Raw genomic sequence first — 20,309 nt, 5'->3', positions numbered from 1 at the left:
CACTACATGAGCCGACACATTCCCTTTTGTGCTTAAACCTTTTTGAGTTGGATTTGAGTCCCTTACCACCAGGAATCGTGACCCATACCAAAACATTCTCCTGACATATAGGCATTACTTTCTCTCCTTATACCCCAGAGAATCAGGCGGGTGTGTATCATTGGCCCAACCACCCTCCCAAGCAAATTAAAGTGGGGATTACGGATTTTCATAACATCACCTAATGACAGACTTAACATTCAAGCATTGATTGTCTGCTCCCAGCCCCTGGAAAGCCATCTGATTTGTTTGCATATGAGACGCAATCATGACTTTGATGAAAAAAGCCAGTCATTTCTGTAAAGATACGTTTCCAGCAGACATTGATTAATCTAGTTTCCCATTCTTCTAAGCAAAATAATAGAGAAATCATCATTTTCTTCCTTATCTAACTACACAGATGACTGCTTCGTGACTCCTCAAATTTATTGAGTGGCAAACTGGAAGCAAAGAAGAAATATGTTCTGTGTCCTCAGAAGCATCCCAAAACTCAAGCTGTCAGGACCAAAGCAAGTCTTGCTAAACCAGCTGTGGAAAATCCAGGCAGGGGTGGGGCTGGGTAAACACAAGATCAAAAAGAACCCCTTCCTCCTCGAGGAGACTTCTAGAGTAAACCAGGTTAAGTGGGTTTATCTAAGCTTTCATGCAGAATTACTTAAAACTCACTAAAACTGTTCCCCATTTCTTAATTAAAAGACAAACAATATTTATGCATTGACTATAATGAAATGTGACTTAAATGAATCCAAATTAATTGCAATTAAGCATAAAGGAACACAACATAGAATTTAAAAGGTAAAGTAGATAGAAATTAATAATAAGGCGATTCACAGCACGTGTATTCTGCCCTACAGAGTGAAAGGGGGGAGAAAACCTCTACACGCCTCTACAGGAAGTAGCTTTAAAAGGAAAATAATTGCTTTCATATTAAAACAGACAAAGCCAGTTTCTTTTGAACCACTAATGTGCAGATTTTTAAAAATCAATAATATATTTAATCCATTTGATAAAAGATAAATGTGAATACATGTCTTTGGTTCTCAGTGGTGTCCACTCTAATGCTGGATCACCATAACATGTAATTTCTGTTGTTTTCTCTATTAAACTTGGAGAAGCTTTAAAGTCTCAATGTTTCAGGAGACAATGGGAGCTCAGTGAAATGGGCTGGCTTTGTCCCTCAAGAAACAATGTCAAATGCACAGTAGATGCTCAGTAAACAGCCGCCAAGTGCTTGGATGGTGGAGGGAGAGAAGCCACCTTAGCCAGGGTGGTGTGCAAACAGCAGTCAGATCTATCAAAGTGATGGACACTCAAGAGTAGATAGGCAGAAGGTTCTGTCCTCAGGGCATCAGGGCAGAGGGCAGAAGGCATACTGATCAGGGGGACAGAGGCGCGCAGGAGGGGACTAGGCAGAAGTAGCAGCCCCCCCACCCCCCACATAATCTCCTCTCCTGGTACAGGAGAGTGTTGGTCCCCAGGAACACATAAGAAGCCAGCCTGGTAGAAGATGCCACCAAACCGCGGATGGAAGCCAGGATGAGCCTAGGAGGACCAAGGTTGAAAGATAATCTGGTGAAAAGCACACGCTTGTCAGGAGGAGAGAGAAGAGTCGCCAGGAACCAGGAGAGGAAGTCCCCTGTGTGGTTGCCCATGTGCCACCACAATTCCACTGTGGCTTCTGAAGACTACCTGGCATTCCTATTCTCAAGGCAGGTGGTCCCCTCCCATAGAGAGGAGAGCAGATGAGTTGGCTTTCCCCAAATCCTTCCAGCCCAAAAGAACTGTGAGACACTGGCTTCAGCATTTGGCTCAGCTGCCCTGGACGCTGGGGGCAGAGGTGGCCGTCAGCTCCTTCCTTCCTGCCTCGTCTCCCCATCCCTCCTTACACCTTGACACCATGGATGGGGAAACTGAGGTATGGAGGAGCTAAGCCACCCCCAAGCACTCAGACTTGAGCTGGGGTGTCTCCCCTTGGAGCCTGTCCTGGTGATCGGGAGGCCACGGTCGCCCCTGCTGGGCAGGCTGCTGCGGGCTCTCGGCTCTCCGGCATCTCCATTCCAGCTCATTTGCTTTTTAATGTGTTCACACGTGCTTTTCATGAACACGGCTTGTTCTGAAAGGGACCCAGTGTGTTTCCAAGTTGGGGAGGATAGAAGCATCTCCCATGGTCGGCATGGAAGGACGGAGCGGTCCTGTTTGTGTGCAAAAGCTGGCAGCCTGTGTCTGCAGCAGAGCCTGGCTTCTGAGTGCCATGCCCTGGAGAGGGGCCCGAGAAGGCTCTGCGGCACCCCGCTCTGTCCTGCTTCCTCTTGTCCCCATCTTGTCCTCTTCTCTCTTCCCCACTCCCTCCCTCCTATTCTCAGCTGGGGCTGCTGCCTCCTTTCTCATCATCATTGTTATTCTTGCACATCTGGGCGGCGTTTATGGGAGTGCAATGAAACGACATAAAAAAGCCAGGGTCACTGGCAAGCTGAGACAATGGCAAGGGTCCCTTGGTCAGCTGGGTCCAGCCTATCCCAACAAAAACCCAGGCCCCGGCATCAGCCCCGACCCCCGACCCCTGTCTTTGGCTGCAGCCCTGCGGGTTAGCTCAGACCCCTGACCTCCTAGGAGCAGAAAATGAATGTGTGCTGAGGGGTACTGAGAGCAGGCTCCCCGCAGGGCAGGGGATCCCCCGAGGGGATCCGGGGCGCCCCGGTGCAGACCGGCGGGGGCCAGGTCCGCCCAGGCAGAGCCCCCGCAGGGCCCGGGCTGCGGAAGGCTGGCGGAGCCGGGGGCGCCTGCGTCTGGTCGGCCAGCGCTAGGGGGCCCCCTTGAAGTTTGCAAGGCGATTTCACAGCGGATCCAAGTCGTGCTTTGCTTTTTCCGGGTAATAAATTCACAGGCTTGTTTTTTAACCGCCACCAGAGGTTAAAATTGTTTCATAAAAGTTTTGGTAAATTCATGGCTAACTTTTGAGGTTATGTGAGGTGGCTGTCAAAAAAAAAAAAAAAAAAGAGGAAAAAGCCGAGGCTTTCTCTCTGCTCTTGGGAGAGCCAGAATCTCGGGGCGTTGAGGGCGGATGGGAGGCGGGCTGGGGGCGGGGGGCGTCCACGCAGCCACGGGCTCCTGCAGCCCCCGGAGCGGCCAGGGGCGGGGGCGGAGACCCGGTGCCCGGCTCTGCCCCGGAGCTGCCCCCCGCCCCCCGACCTGTCCCTGGCTCTCACCCGCAGCCCCGGCGAGGGCTGTCCGAGGCTCTGTCTGGCACGCCTTTCTTCTTGGCAGGTAGTCAGGAATAGGGCAGAAGTTGCCGTCCCCGAAGAGGGGTTAAAAAGAGTAAGAACTTTATCGGATTGATAAGAAAAAAGACAAGAGGAGACAGGAGGGAAACAGCGTGGCTAAGAGGGGGCGTCGCACATTAACTATGATTCAGAGACTCAAATGCACTGGGTTCATTTTTCAGTCTGCCTTTAGCTAGAAGAAAAAAATAAGGAAATTATAGAAAATTGAGAAACAAACATCTCTGAAAGTGTTTTGCACCCAGGGATGCTTAATGAACACTTAATAATTTCAAATGCTCATACTTAGAAAAATGGTTTTTGTCCATTCCCCACACCCCAGGTACCTCGTAGCAAAAAGGGAGGCTGAAAATGACTGAAAATGATCACTAATGTCTATGTGGAGGGGTACAAAATTTACTTTCTCGTGTCTCTGTAAGTTAAGGAAATAAGCCAAAATTACAAAGTTTCAGCAAAGGACAAACCTTGGAATTGAACTTTCTTTTCTTTTTTTAAATATACAAACTTGGGCAAGAGTCCTCATTAGGATGGAGAATGGCCACAGCGTCCCCCTGCTGACCCCACAGGGCCACATTGAAAATCAGAGGAGGAAGAATGTTTGGAGGAAACTCTCCAAATGCTCAAGCAGGAAGCAGTGTTTGTTGTTTGGAGCAGATTCTCCAGGCTCCCTGCCAGCATCCAATGTGGGGTGAAGGCCAGTGTGAATGCACTTAGAGGAAGGCAGTGTGCCTAAGCAGAGCTCCCGGTTGGCAAGGGAGGCCAGAGATGGCGTGGGGCACGGAGGCTTAGCAGCTCCTGTTGTGTTCTCTACCTTCAGGGCCATCTCACCCGGGCAGGGAGAGCCCCATATCCATCCATGTAACACCAATTAGCCTGCCAGTACCAAGTAGCTCCCCATCTGAAATTCAGCAGTCATTGACTCACCCCTTTGGCTCAAAGATGGGTTCTCCAGAAGTGGGGTGGAAAGTTAGCACACAGTCCCCCACTGTCAGTCATGACAGCAGCCACACCTACAAAGTCCTTTACAGGTGACTCGGCACCTTGCCACTCGCCACCTCATGTGGCTTGGGCCTCTCAACAGCCCCACGGGCAGATTCCTAGACTGGCTTCCTGGGGTTTTCAAGGGCCAAGTTAAATGAATCAGCGCTGGTGAAGGTCTCTGAAAACCAAGGACTCAGAAACTGCACCCCCATTTTGTAGGTGAGTATCTGAGGCAAAGAGAAGGGAAGACCCTTGTCCAAGGAAGCAGCAAGAGGAAAAGGCGGGGCTCAGACAAATGCTTCTAGATCCAAAAACAAAATTCCCTCCCTTGGACCACTCTCGGCCTAAAGGAGGCTGGGGGCAGAGGGCCGGCTCTCTGAGGCCTATTGTAAGGCAGCTGGGTAAGATGAGGGGTCTGGCACAAGAAGATACTGTAAAAATAAACATCATAAAAGCAGAACTCTGTTCTCAGATTCTAGCTAGACGTTGGCTTAACCTCTCTGTTTAAAAAAGAGATTAGTAAAGAATTAGTTAGGCAGGTGTTAAAGACATATCGGCATCAAAATGAGACTTTCTCCATGATGTAATCAAGAAGCTAAAAAGAAGCTTGAGAAGAGAATCACGTTCTCCTTACGATTCAATGTACCTTAACATCCGTCTGTGTACCACTTACAGTTCTATCTCCTCTGGGCTCACCACTGGGGGCACCATTCGGCCTCACTTTGCCACTAACACCTCCGTTAGAATTAATCCGAATGGCTCACCTATCTCCAAAGACGAAGAGGCCTTGTCCCTCCCAAGGACCAGGTGCCAGGGGGAGGTGGGGGGAAGCCCTGACCCCTTTGTGGTTCTGTAGATCTGCACGTCTCCCGAGCACTATGCCTGAGACTATCATTTCTCATCCTGCCTCATCCTCCGAAACCACTTGGCCTCTGGCACCAGAACTTCATGTGTAAAATTCTAGAACAAGATTTGGGAAAAAAAAATTAATTAATTAATTAATTAAAAAAAAAAAAGAAAAGAAAAGATTTGGGCTCCTTTTGCGCTCTCTGCTGAGAAGGGGCTCTCCCACCTCAAAGGCAAGGATGGTTTTCAGAAAGTCCTTCAGAAGCAGAATCGTCTCCATTTCAGGTTTAGGATGGAAGGTAGGTACCTCCTTTTTTTTTTTTTTTAATTTTAACTCAACATAAACACGCATTCATCTTTCAAATACCCACATTTCAAGTTCTCTTTAAATGACTCTCCTGACCTGTCCTCTCACCTCTCCAACTCAAGCAGCCATTAGTGCACTAGCCGTTTCGGCCTTCCCACCTTCTGTGGGCGCTGAAATCAGAATTCAGAACATGTCTCTCCGTTTCCACAGGAATCTATTAGTGATTGCCAAGGGAAACACTTAGCATTTTAGATAGTAAGTAAATAGTAGTTAAGTGTGTGTGCCTCCACTTCCAACAGTTTAGTGTGTATGGCAAAAATTCTTTATGATCCAAGGAGGGAAAAGGGGATGGTAGTGACAGCCTTTGGGTCTCCTGCATGCTGGCATTGCTCCCTGCTGATGGGGCCCGGAGGGGGGGTGCATGGGAAGCTCGGTAGCCCCCCGCCCCTTGTTATGTCCCTGTCTATGCTGGCCCACTCTCCCTTCTCCGGCTCCAGCCGGCCCTGTCAGGATCCCTCATTTGGAAGCTTAATCATATCAGCAAGCTCACCGCATTGCATTTGTAATGACTTGTTTACCAGTCTGTGCCGGCTCCCTCTGCCAGACTGGGCTCTCCCTAAGGACAAGGGCCGTGTCATGTTCTTTTTTGCCTCTCTTCCTGCTCCCACACACTGCCTGGCACAGAGGAGGCCCCAGGAATTGCATAGCAACCTCAGGCTGTGTGCTCTAATCCATTGCATAAAGGTGTCTCAGTCCACCAGCCAGTCCCCAAGCTCCTTGAGAAGAAGCCTTATGCCACCTCCCGCTGCTTGCCTCTCAGGGGGCATACAGGGGCTCAGTTGTTCACAAACACACACTGAGTTACATTAAACTAAGAGCTGGGTAGAACATTTGTACCTGCCTGGCCCCCTGTTCTTTTGGGAAACGTCTCTCCTTTGCTCTCAAATGTTATAGTAGAGGTGACCCCAACCCATCCCTCTGTACAAGGACAGGTGCATGTCCCAGACCTGGCCACTCAAATCCCCAGTGACTGGTCCAGGAAAAACACACAGCTCCAGCCAGGCTGATGAGATTCAGTCTGGGGGCTCAGGTTATGAAAAGGAGTCAAGCCAACATGAGTGTGGGCAGGCTGGGTAGGTACCAGAGGAACTGGTGATGATGAGCTAGTAGAAAGAGGAGCCAAGACATGGAGAGAAACTAAGTCCTGATGACATCACGGATGCCTCTAGATCCAGCCAAGCCTGAAGCCATTGTCTCTGTTTCACAAGACAATGAACTTTTTTGTCTAGGCTAATATGAATGAGGTCTCTTTTCTTCACAACCCAAAAGATATCTTCCTAATACAGTTGTGCAGTTTCGATTTCCACCTCCAGGAGCAGCATTTCCGAATAAGACAGCCAGGATGTCTGCTTGGGGATAATAAAATCTTGCAAAGAGAAACACTGCTATCATATTGGCAGCCGCAGCTCTATAAGCCTTCTTATTTTATCCTGGGAGTCTGGACTGTGGCCCCAAATCCCACACTAAACCAGAAAGGGCTGAGAAATTCATCTCTCTGGCTTCTGTTTATAATGAGGATTGAAGACACCGCTCCGTCTTTGAAAAGCCTCACATATGACTGCTTGTTCTGTGGAGCTCCCGGGCGGCCTGAGCTTTCTGGGAGGAAGCTGACTAACACTGAGGGCTCAGCGGCCTGCAAATCAATTAATCTCTTCTGTAAGTTGCTAACTGGCTCTAATGAATTGGCTAGGCACAGAGGAAGTCCTGTGTGGCTTTGTGTCCTTAGCAGTGACAGAGCTCTCTCGGAGCAGGCTGAGACATCGCGCCTCGGCCGAGGAACACATCTACTAATATTTGGGAAGAACATCAAATTGTACCCAGTGGACTTAAAGTTTGGTCCAGAGATACTCACTTCTCTGTGATTAAAAAAACAAAACAAAACAGTTATCACCCCTCCATGTTTTTTTCCACTGGATGGTGCCAGCCTTCAGCACGATCCATCCGAGCAGTGGGTCCCCCCCAGTGGCATGCAAGTTGGGCAGAAAGGGCCTCTTGTCCACAGGCATTAAATGTAATATCTTTACCCATCTTAGGGATTTTATTTTTTTTACATTTGGTAAGATCAAGGAAAGGAGAGGTTTTCTAGTGTGTTACTAGTGGGGGTGTCAATTGGAGGACAACGTGGAAATGCCTGCTGCAAACGTGCCAGGTAAACAGGCAAAGGCCTGGAAATCCCTCCTCTCAGGTCTTGCCTGGAGGAACCCTCTGCTTGGGCCAAGAAGTTAGAAACAGTGCGTCCAAGAAGCGTGACGCAACAGGAAATACTAGTGATGGCCACACGGTCCATTATTGGGAGAATGGCTACAGGTGTTAGGATATTCCTGTCCAGAGAGAGCCTGTCCGTTTTTACAAGGTTGAGACAGGTCTACATGTATTAACAGAGTGGAGAACTAGGAAACGCTGTTGCGTCGAACACAGCAAGGTGCACAATGAGATACGCAGTGTGGTGCCGCTCGTGTGACCCTCACACACAGCGGCACTCGGAGCTCCGAGCTCTGGTATTACCCCAGGAGGGCACTGGGAACAGGTGCTTTTATCTGAGGGGGAGCACTGGGAACGGGGTGGGGGTCGGTCAAAGTGAATGTTTGCTTCATCTGCCTAATTTTAATGTGTTAAAAGAAGTATGGTTCAAGATTACCCATGTAAATAAGAATGAATAATTAACTTGTTTATTCCTCAAGGTGGAGCATCACTTTGTCCAGGTTCTTTTTAAACACGACTGCGCCTGGCCTTTCTCGGGAGCCTCGCAGCGTCCACTCTCTGCCCCCCAGTCTTTGTCCACTCTGCGCCTGGAGTGATCTTTTTAAACATACATCGGATGGCCTCCCCACTGCCCTCCTCCCCTGCACCCATGTCCTTCAGGGGCTCACCATTTTTCCCTGAGGGAAGACCACCCCTCACTAACGTCTACACAGCCCTGCTGTGGCGCCGGGTCCCCCCCCATCACTGCCCCTGAGCTCAGTGGGCATTTCTCCCCACCCTTCTGCTGCAGACGGCGCACCCACAGCGGGCTCTAAGGATCTTAGAAGTGCGGACTTTGAAGCTGCCAAGGAGGCCCTGCAACCCTCAGCCCCCAACCCCAGTGACACGGAGGGGCTAGGGTCTTAAGGAGGGTCTTTGCAGAGAGTCATCCCAGGGCCTCTGCAGCCAACTCTGTGGAACATGGTTTAAATCTACTTGGGTTAAGGCCTTACAGAAGGTGAAGAAATGCCAGATTCAACAGTATGAGCCAATGGGCATCCCACTGACAGAGAAAGGGGGCTATGGCAGCTCAATGGCACCCCTGGGAAGGGCTCAGACACCCCCAACGGGCATGATTCACCAGCCGAGAGTTAAATAAAACTGAATTATACAGTAGGAAAGTTACTCTTCTGTAATCCCCCTGATTAAAAAATGAAGTCTCTACTGGGTGCTAATACCTCTCTAGCCCTCCCTAACATGCCCAGACCTCTTTTTAGCAAAGGGACTATATCTAGGGCCCATGGCCTTCTGCCCACAAGACAGTCCAGCTAGAGTCTATTTACCAAAAAGCTCTGTTCATCATGTTTTTATTCTGCAACATTGTCTTAATGACATGTGGTATTGGCTTTCCATTTTCTGTGGCAATAGATGGTTTCTCTTTAAAATAAATGTATGTTTTCTATAAGTGAGCTTAAAGGAGAACTTATGAATAATCATATAGGTGACATGCACATGCAACAACATTCTGAAGGTGGTACACAAATTATTTGAATTTAGGGAATGTTGCCAGCCACCAGATTTACCACCGGAGTGGCCCTGGGTGAGTCACTGAATGCTTCTCTCAGTCTCTGCTTCTCCATCTACAAAATGAGAGTAAGAGTCACTCATTACAAGTTCTTAGGGAGATTAAATGTGGGTGAGCTGCCTACACGGAAAGTGCCTTCCAAGTTTAGTTATTGAGAAAGTTTTCTAAAATCTCACTTTGAAATGCAGTCCCAAATTTCAGTGTGTTTACTGCTATAGGCCATGCCAGCTGCAGGAAATTGCAAAACCATAAACTCGGTGTAGTTCTTATGGTTCAATAAAACATCTCCCTCAATCAATATGACTTCAGACGTGTCATCCGGGCACAGGGCCACGCTCAGCTCCTCCTCAGTGTTTCAATTTTAGTCTGTGTACCAGCAGAAATGGCATGACTGCCAACATGCCCACAAAAGCCCAAAGGATTAACCTCAACCACATCAGTGTTCTCCATCCAGTTCCGTAAAATGTGTTTCTAAGGAAATATATAAGAGCACTCTTTATACCATGGAATGTTTTAATGTATCCCAGCATCAGAGTACATGGAATGGGTCTCAGTTAATGGAGCAGGTCCTTTTAACACAAAGGATTTCAATAATAAAAAAATAAAAGCTGATATGTCATCAGTTAGAGAGAAAGAGATGTGCATATGAACACAAAAAAAACAGGGCAAACCTAATTATGAGATTCTTTTTCGCAGCCCAGGGTCAATAACTGGGATGTTAGAAGAACTCTAATAAGGCTGTGTGCGGATGGGTTTTAAGCTCCCAGAGACTAGAAGGTCCCACTTGAAATGCAAACAGAATTCAACAATGTTGCGCTCATCCCCACTGCGCCCCACATTCTGAGAAGAAAAGTATTCATTTTGGGGTGGTGACCTTATCAGTAAAGTGAACCAGGAATCGGGCAGCCACAACAAAAGAGAATCAGTAGCAGTTTTTGTCGGACGGTGTCTGTCACCCACCTTGTATGGACATGTGGTTTTCTCAATTCCTTTCTCTAATGGAAAAATAACACTCAGTGAAGGCACATGCTCACATGTGAGTGCGCACGCACACACATACACATGCAAAGCTTCTGTTAAGTGTGACCCTCACTTGGGAAGTAAACAGTGGAGACACTTTCATGACAAGGTTTGGTGTTGAACTTCCCCTTAGCTTAAAGAGATGGTGTTGCGGACCTATACCAGCTGCTCAACCTGGCACAGAGTAATTGCCAAGCAGAGAACTGCCCCCCCCCAAATTCCTAAACTAGCAGCAGAAAGACAGGTCTTCAGGTGAGATGAGAAACTGCAGTGACCCATCACACACATAACCTAAACTCTGGCTTCTGAAACTCACTGCCTTTCACACTGCCCACAAGACACAACTCCAGTGTCTTGGCTAATCCCCACACAACAAACTGATCCATTAAGATTTCCTAACAGTCTTAGAGGCTTAACGCTAAAATCAAATGGCGTACACCACGAGGCAAAGAGGGGGCACTTGAGAATTCCTCATTTCTTTGTGGGAAGATTCGCTGTTGGTCTTCAAAGCAGCTTGGATGAACAGATTGCCTTTTTTCTTCCCTTCCTTTACCTCAGTGGTCCCCAACCATACTGTGTGTGAGAATTTTGTTCAGAGTTGTGGACATACTATCATACTCTGATGATTGACTTGTATAATTTTTCAAGATAGTTTTGACTATGGGTGGTTTTGACTAAAGTGTTGGCTTTGGAAACCAGTTAAGATTTGGTGCCACTACAGTGGAAGAGAGGAGCCCAGGTTAAAGACATCTGAGTGGACATCTTCAGGCTCAAAGTCACCATTTTTATCTCTGCAGAGCTTTTATCTGTAAAACTGAGGTGGTATTCGATAGGTGATCCCTAAAGAAAATAGCGATTCTGCAAAATTGAATCCTGCAAGGGGGCAGGGGAAGCTGGAAGGTTTCTTGAATTTTTTTAAATGAAAACATTTCTTTCATAAAGAAAAGAAAGGTGAAGTTTCTTTTATGCTGGTTAGCCCACCGCCATCCAAACTAGATGCCCACTGGACTCTTCTGTGACTGACACATCTCCAAAATGCAATCAGAAATGAAATCTCCAGGTTGCATGCCCTTCCTTCCTTCTCAAAGATCCGGGGACTGGTTTTCATGTTCCTTCAGCTGAGGCTGAGCTTCAGGGACGCTCAAGGTAAGGCGCTTCATTGTTCTGCTTGTTTAGTTCATTAACAAACACTCATGAAGGACCTGTTACCAGGCTAGACGCCAGATGCAAAGGTGAGGATGACCTACTAGCTTAGTAAAACAGGGTCCTTATTAACTGAGCTCGTTGCCACTGGAAAAAAAGCCACTCAAATGAACTCATTCACAACAGGCACCAAAATTTCGCAGAAAATGATAGAGAATAAAGGACTTAGAGAATTTATCTTGAAACCAAAACATGTGAAAATAAGCTGATACACCTACAAAGATAAAATAAAAATAAACTTTCAATGTGTGGGTTATAATAGCAAACTATGAACTAACTGTTAAAATCAACAAAGGTTATTCAAGTGTCAAGGAGGGTAGAGCACACATTTACACAAAATTGCAGGTAGATCAATGGGTTATTCTTCGCTTTACATCATAAGAAGATATGAAAAGCCTAAGAAACTCATCAAGAGGGACTCCCCCACCAAAACAAGAAAAATATTATAGGACTTGCTCACATTTGCCAAGAGCTTCTCTTAAGTATGTGACGCTCACATCGGTCTTTGGAGTTACCTTTATCCATTCTTTCTTCCTCATTTGTCCCTTTGATCCTGCCAGTGAATATGAATTAACCTGATGAGCACTCCCATCGACTTCATGAAATTCTCTGTTTTGTGCATGATTTGTGGTTTCACTTGGCAATTAATTTATATTATATTGTGAAAATTAATCTGAAGGGCAGGGATCGATGTTAATGGTAAGGAGAGAAAGAGAAATAAAGAGACAGGTGTTTGAACGGGGTCTAAATCCATCAGCAGTCCATTTATTAGGGACCGTTCTGATCCTGTGATGGTCATTGTCTCCCCAGCCAGCTGCTGGCTGGGCTGTCCTGTAAAGAATGTCTGCATTACAAGGTCTTCTCTCAAGTAGTTGTTGGCTTTCCTTGGGAGAGTCAAAGACTTGATGTCTAAGGATCATCTTTTTACCAATCCCTTCAGTGAGGCAGCTTGGGTTTCAGAGATTAAAGCACCTAACACCCTACCTCAGCCCTGACCCTGAGGTGCGCATGGGTGAGGAAGGACGTTCTTTGAAACAGCCATTCTCTCCTGCCCATTTGTGGTCACATTTAAGCTGTGTATCTGGACGCTACTTAACATCTAAAAAGAAATGTCCAGCTTCCCTCACCCCCTTGTTGAAAGTCAGATGGGACGCACCATTGAATTGAGGTTTAAAAAAGAGACTCACTTCTCAGGACAGCCTCCAAGACTCCCATCACTACAGCATCTTATGAATTAGGTCTCTGTTCCTCATCACCCCCCTGGCCTTCTGCTTGAAGATGACTTCACTGCCAAGCCATCTGTTAATCTGAATGATTAGTACCAAGCTATCAGAATAGTTTAAAGGAGAGAGAAATAAAGCATCCTTTTAAAAAATATTTTTCGAAAATATCCTCTCTCTGATCTTCATAAATTATTGACAGATTGTCTTCAAAAATAAAGAGGTTAAGGAATCAGTTATACCATTCTATTTTACCCCTGGAGTATTCTTGACTACTCATTTTAAAAGGTTTTACTGGTTCTAGTTGGCCTCCAAGGATCAAGACCAAATGTTTCCCTTACTTTTTGACTGAGGTATTCTCCCCAAAGGTCATTCTAAATTTCTTTGTTCAATTTCATCAAATTCCCCCAACTTACAGCCCTTCAGATCACCCCAAACAGATCACGCTATCATTGTCCTGGCATGGAAGACAGATTCCCTTATCCCTAAAAAATATATACTTAGACACTTGTTTGCACTCACAAGCACACACATGCACATGCATGCACATGCACACACACACACACAGACATGGTGAGGTCAGCTCCCTCACTGAGCAGCCAGCTCTGATCTCCCAGCCAGGACCTGCCAGGTCAAAGGAGTCGAGAAAGCTGTTTGTGGATGACAGACCACCAAGGCCCATCTTAAGGTTTCTTTGAAGTTACAGCACTTTGTCTTCAAACATCCAACAATCTCGGAGTGCCTGTCACTTCACTGTGAAATATTGGTGTGGGCAAGCTGTGGCAGTGACATCCCCAAGCCCCTTTGACTTCCAGGAGGTATTTATTTGAATGCATTCCACCACCCTGCAACTCGATGGTGTCCATCATGATAAAATCCACCCTGGGCTTGCTGGTTTACCCAGCCAGCCATCCCTGTCCCACTCTGACACTTCAATAGGGAACAGGGGGTGATTAATAGCCCCTGGGCCAATGGTTAGGCCACATCCCGCAGGCCACACCTGCCCTTTGTGGACATCTTTCATGTTCTTCCTGATTGTGGGAGAAGGTGTCCTTTCAAAAAGGGCCCCAGTGACCCAGGCCTCTAGCTCAACTTGGTGCTCAGATAATAAACATGAAAGCACAGACATCCGTCACTCTGGGCCATTGTTGGGACATTATTACCTATGTGAGGGGCAGCATTCCTGGGGGATTTTGAACTATACATGGCCTCCCATCTCTTAGCTCTACATTCAGAGTTTGTTTCTGATTTTTATGTTCTGTTTGGGTCTGGTTTTATCCACCATTCATTGGCAGCCCCAGTTTGCTGTCAGGATTTCGGTGTGAAAAGCTGATGCTGAGATACAAAGTGCATAGAGGTGAGATTTCTGCCTGTGTGGCAGTCTCAAGATGGCCTCTGTTAGTCCATGTGGGTGGGAGCAGGGCCCCTCCCCGAGGCCGAGAGAAGCCCTTAGAAAGAAGAGATGTGGAAGGGACAATGACAGGTCAGGGGCTTTCCGCGGGTCTCTCTGCTGGCACTGGTGCCCCTGGGTCACCACGAGTGTTCTGGGTACATGTGCGAAGAAAGAAGAGGCACCCACTTCCAGGGGAGGACGTGTGGAAAGGTGCCCCCTGGGGGAAGAGAAGAGAGGGGCAGGGCTCCTGGCTTGGGGCTGACAGCCCATAGTCGGGGTGTAAGGCCAGACACAGCACACAGTGGCCGGATTTCAGCCCCTATTGACATGATCCACACAGCCACCCACAGAGACCCTGCCCACCCACTGTGCAGCCTGTCCCCGGGCCTTTTCCTGAAGAGAAGCTAATGGGTCCCACGCCCAACACAGCCAACTTGGTACAGAAACCACCTGCAGCCACTTGGACAGCTTTCCCCATGTGTGGAACATGCCCGGCTGGAGGGGGGGCTGGGTGACTGGGTTTTCATGATCATGTGTGGGTTTAGGTTTATAACAGAACTTTCCTGCCCAGACGAGGTGCGCCACCTCACTAGGGCGTCTGTGTGCGCTGCTGCCTTTTCCACCGAGAAACACATGTTAAAAGGTCACTTCTATTGCTGGCAAGAGAGAAGGACAACTGTGCAAGTGGTGTAGCGGTTGAGTTGTGACCCCCGAAAGGGTATGTCCACATCCTAAGCCACAGAATCAGTGACTGGGACCTTCCTTGGAAAAGGAGATTTTTTGCAGATATCATTAAGGATCTCAAGATAAGATCATCTTGGGGTGAGTGTCATCCTAATCTGATAGCAGGTGGCCTTGTTAGAGAAAGACAGGGAGATGTGATCCACAGCAATACAGGGGAGAGGCCGTGTGAAAGCAGAGGGAGACTTGGGGGTGATGCAGGCACAGGCCGAGGACCGCCGCGAGCCACAGGTGCCGAAGAAGCAGGAAGGCTCCTGCGCGGAGCTCTGGACTGAGAGCAGCATTGCTGGCCCCGGGCCGTGAGAAAATACAGACACTGGATCTGCTGTGATTTCTTCAGCAGCTCTGGGAAGCTGGCCCAGGGGAGGCCCAGGGGGCTCTGCCTTCAGCGACTGCGCACGCCGGCCCACCCCACCCATATGCCCTGTCCAGATGCCCTGTTCCTGCTCCTGACCCTTTGCTCACCACACCCCCGTCCACAAAGCTTCTGTCCTGTTCTCCCTGCCTCTGAATGTCTAAACGAAGCCCTCTCTCTCCCAAGAAAACTCCCCGTTCAGTTTCCTCCCCCAACACTGACCGTGTTCTCCACTAAACAACAAAACACTTTCTGTCCTGTGTTCCACGCTTATTTGGAGCTGGGCATATGCTCAGTTTTATGGAGGCTTCTAGTCCTAGTAGACAACGACAGTCGACATTCAGCATGTGCTTCAGCATCTGCAAAGCTTGCCACACACAGCAGTGCCTTGAGCCGCATGCTGAGCCCCTGGGTGGGAAAGACCCACAGCAGCAGCCCAGTGGCACGGACAGAAGATCCTGAGCAGGGGGCTAAGTGACCGCCAGCGTCATTCCCAATGTGACCTGAGCAAAGGGTGAGCAGCTAGTCAGCCTGTCTGTCCTGACCCTTTACTGTTCACGGAGAAGAGGACTTTTTTCTCTCCTTCAGCGCATAGCACAGAGCTTAGGTACATAAGCTCGGAGCCTGATGGGGCTTTCTGGGGGCAGCCTGATTCGGCTAAAACAACTGGCAGAGCTCTGGGTGGCTCTGTGGGGGTGGCATCGCCCCAACACACAATCCGCTGGCTGTATCTACTTGAGAAGGAGGAAAGCAATGGAGCTGAGGATGCGGGCCACAGAAAATGAAGAAGGGTAAAGCCGGCTTCCCTGACAGCACCTCTGCCCACCCCACCCTGCCTCAGGCGGCCTCTCCCACACCATCTTAACCCTTGATGTTCCACAGCAAACACAATGCTTTTCCTTCCACAACTGGCCATCTGGTTGAGCAAATTCCTACCTTGATTTAATCTCCCTGAGAAACAAGAGCCTAACCCTGTCCTTGCCTACAGGAGGGCTTTGGGGGCAGGGACAGAGGGGAGAGCAAAGGTGCCATCTGCCTGCAGGGGGCACTGGAGGTACACAAGGGGGCCCCCACCAGCCACCTGTCCCCAGGGACCAAAACCTCCGCCATCAGGGCCCGGGTGGGCCCTGGAGACAGACAGACAGCAATCAGCCACAAAGGATGGTAATTCAGTCACGTGGGCCACATGGGACCCTGCAGCCCTTCCACAGATGGCCTTCATTTTTTGTAGCTAACACCCTGCAAGCAAGGCTAAGGCTGGGTTCCTTACTGTGGGAGAGGGAAGCGGGAGGGGAAACTGAGGCCCAGAGAAGTTAAGCGAGTTGCTCTGGTTGCCCAGCAATCATGGCTTAAAATGGCCCTTTTTCCAGGAAGCAGTCTCCATGAGTGCACCCTTTACTTATTTCCCAGCGTGAGGAAGCATGTGCCTCTGACCGCTTCACACGTGAGTGGTGTGCCCTGCAGCTCCCGCACGCCATCACCACGGGCTCCACTTCACAGCGACAGGCAGGCCGCACAACGGCCCCGTGGGAAGAGGCGACTGAGCTTCCTTTTTAAAGATGGTGGAAGGTGGGCACCAAGGGCTCTCAGTTATGCCCTGTAGGCTCAGGGGGAGCTGCACCTAGGCCGGGGCCCAGCACACGTGGCCAGCACACAGGCACGGCTGCTGACCTCTCAACACTGGATGCTCAGCTTCCTTGCCCCGTATTCTCTCCACCAGTTTAGGGTCATATCGCCTGTGCCACGGGAGTCACACCTCTGTCATCACCCCTCATGCATCTGTCCCCCTGCTGGCCCCCTGAGGGGCCAGACGCCTTTGAAGGGCCAGTTTGGATTCACCTCCAAGGAGACCGTTACCTGCCGTTTCTGAAGAAGCCAGCCTGGTCCTGCGTGGGCCTGCCCCTTCAAGAGGGGGAGGGTGACAGTCTCTCCTCAGCACCCAGAGTGGCTTGCGCGGTCTGCTGCCTCTCAGCTGAACACGGCTCGGCAAGAAAGTCCCTTTGTGCCTGTGGAACAGAGAGGCACAGGTGCAGTGACCAGCCTTGAAAGTGTGTCCCCAGGAGCTTACTCACATGAAAATCCAAAAAAAGGCAAGTCCCGGCGGGGTACCTAGAAGAACAAGGAGCTCACCTACTAAGCGGTTTGCCAGCCTTCAGAAACTCCGTATTCCCCCCTCCCCTCCCCATTTCCCCTCCAGGACACGGAGATAATCATGCTGTTTAGCACCTTGCAAGTGCTTAACAAAGGTCAGCTGCTGAAGTTAAATACTGAATGATACTCACCTGACTACTTAATAAATGCAGATGTCCAGTAGAGCTTCCTGCAATGCCTGAGTTGTTCTGTAACTGGAATCAACTAATATGGGAGCCACTGACCACAGGCAGCTACCGAGCATTTGAAATGTAGTTAGTATGTCTGAGGAACTGAGTCTTAAGTTTTATTTCATTTTAATGATTTAAATAGCCACCTGTGACTAGTGGCTACTGTATTGGATAGTGTAGATCTACTGGGGCTCTTTTGAAAAACTGGGCATTGTAGACTATCCATCTGGAGACCAGATCATCTGGTCTAATCTTCAAAACGGAGTATTCACAGCCCAGTGGGAAGGCAGAACAAGGGTAAAGAAAAAAATAATGCAGCTTTCATTTATATTTTCATCAAGACTTTATGTCTATTGTTGCATGCCCTTTAGAATATACATAATGTATTAGTAAAGTAGAACATATGTATAATTTGTAAGTGAACACTGATGCATTTATTAGGGTGCAAGCTCAAAATTTTTTACTGATAAGGATGTGCAGTCAAAAACAGACCATAACCTAGTCTAGCACCCCCATTCGCCATCAGGTGAAGCAACTATAATGTGGAGCAGCTACACTGAGCCCTGAGACATGCAAACCTGGTGGCCATGTGGGAATGAAACTCTTGACCCAGTGCTCGGCACCCTTTTGCTACAGGCCACCATCAATGGCCAGCAATTTTAAAAGATCTTTCTACTGTGTCCAGCGGCCTGGTCAAGCCACAAGGCCTCTTTCCCTTTCTAAGCCTCAGTTTACAAGAATTCTACTCCCACGATGCTCTTCACAACCACCTGGCTGGGGAAGGAAGGTAAGCAACCTGCTTGGCCGTTTTCCTTTCTCATTTTCTGAGCCACCGCAGTGATCCAGCCACAGTCCCCCATCACCAGAGCTGTTGCCAGAATGTTAAATAAGATCTGCTGAATGCAGCAGCCTCTTGGGCACTGACTTTTATGGCAGCAACAATAAGAAAGTGACTTTGCTTCATCTTGTCTGGCGTCCGTGTTTGGGAGAGGCCCCTCTTACAGGGCTCTGTTGCCTCCTGGCCTCAGGCAGAAGCTGTCTTTCTCCAGGGGCGCCTGCTTTGTGCTTTGAAACAGTCCATCCCTGCTTGTCAAGACCATGGGTTCCCAGAAGAGCTATCTGAGCTGGGCTGGTGAGCCACAGGGCTGCGTTTTGCTAATCACAGTCCTAAACTGGTGCAGCTCCTGCTGGGCCCCAGGCAGAGTGGTTTCAAAGTGCAGAGACAAAGGAAGAGAGGAAGTAGAGGAACACGGGGAGAATTATTCTTCTTTGGGCTGCAGGTCACCTTTGGCCCCAGTCAGTGGGTGACTGCCACAAGCTCGCAGGTGTTTAGAATGGCACAGTTTGAACTGCAGACAGGCTGTGCTCTGGAGAATGGGTGGAAATACCAGGAGAAGGCGGAAGGAGTCCCGCCCCTGAATCTGGGTCTCACGAAGGTGGAATTTGGACTCTTTCGCCACTGGGGAAGCCCAAGTGGATAGTGACATTGACTTTAAAGCAGTGTTTTGTTTAGTCATGGGCAGGGTCTGTTTCTCTCCTGGGCTCTCCCAGAACATTCTGCAGGCAGCCACTCCTGTACCAGCATCATCCTGGGAAGGAGCACCAGGTGAGGCAGGGGCTGGAGCTCGGCACCATCCCCAGTAACGCGAGGCCTCTCACAGCTCAGCAGATGCCAGTTTAGCAAGGCTGGTCTTGGGCGCCTTCGCCCAGCTGCACATACGTGTCCCTCTGATGCAGTGCTGGCTGGTAATGACCCCCACTTACCCCTTCTCAGGAGGGCAGCCCTTGCTGCTGGGAGCCTTTTTGGCTGCAAAGCCTGCAGGAGCCTGCACTCACTACGACACCCTTGTTCGGTTCTCCCCTTGCCCTGAACTGCTTGTCTAACTCCTTAGAGCCCTCCTCCCTAAATCACTACTACAAGAATCCCTGTCTCTCCCCTGAAGCCCAACTTCAGACACAGGATTCAAGTGTTTTCCCTTCTTCCCCTCTCCCTGTTCCCATTCAACTACTTCCCTCAGAGATACTCACTCGGGATGTTTGACAAACATCCTTAAATATGCATGAATCCTATAAAGTGTCGCTTTTGTGCATGACGCTGTACCACGGAGCCATGCTTTTTCTCGCTTTATTTAGACTCAAGGCTATGTTTTTAAGATTCATCTAGACCCCCATGGTCATGTCTAAGTTGCTTTTAGCTGACCTGGACAGTGGTTTACTTTTTTTTTCTTTTAACCTGCCATTTAAGGTCCAGATTTCGAATCCAGCTCTTACATTCAGCACACTCTTTGCTCTCTTGGTCTCTCTCTGTGGGTCTTCCTTCAAGAGCCTACGTTATAGATATTTACATAAGATCAACACAGTGTCTTGGAAGACGAATCAGAGAATAGCCTTGTTACCCCGTGTCAGCTCCAGCAGAGACATTGACAGCTGGTTGGCCAATGCTGAGGGCTCAGGCGACACCAGTCTTCACTGGAGACCAATGGGAAGCTCCTGAAAGTAGTCAGGGTGACTGTCATGTATCATGGTGCTGGCTGACGGCCACTGACACCCTGCCTACTCCAACTGCACCCTCTCGACACCCACTACCCCTTTTGTCAATGAGGGTAGACCCGAGGAGGTACACACAGCCCCACTCACGCACGCTCGGCCTGCTAAAAGGATAAGTTCTGTCATATTACTCCTCTCATCGAGCCCAAGAGGGTAACAAAGCAAAGAGAAGTGGGACTGAAGTATGGCAGACCCTCAGTACCCCGTTAAGCAGGACTTGGGGCTGTGGCCA

General features: G+C 48.9%; 1 protein-coding gene across 3 annotated transcripts in view; it reads right to left on the bottom strand.

Moving 5' to 3' along the window:
* The window catches only part of ZNF831 (zinc finger protein 831), a 98,809-nt gene that overhangs the window by 29,405 nt on the left and 49,095 nt on the right, over window positions 1-20,309 (bottom strand). For all 3 annotated transcript variants that reach the window (XR_008998042.1, XM_057503120.1, XM_057503121.1), the window contains exon 4: window positions 17,067-17,215. Coding sequence is in view for 2 of the 3 variants with exons in the window: in XM_057503120.1 (XP_057359103.1) it covers window positions 17,067-17,215 (149 nt within the window). In the remaining variant the exon portion in view is untranslated. The remainder of the gene's footprint in view (window positions 1-17,066; window positions 17,216-20,309) is intronic.

This window comes from Manis pentadactyla, chromosome 5 (assembly GCF_030020395.1).
Source record: "Manis pentadactyla isolate mManPen7 chromosome 5, mManPen7.hap1, whole genome shotgun sequence".
Lineage (NCBI taxonomy): Eukaryota > Metazoa > Chordata > Mammalia > Pholidota > Manidae > Manis > Manis pentadactyla.
Note: the sequence above shows the minus strand (reverse complement) of the source record. Positions and strands in the feature narration are given on the sequence as shown.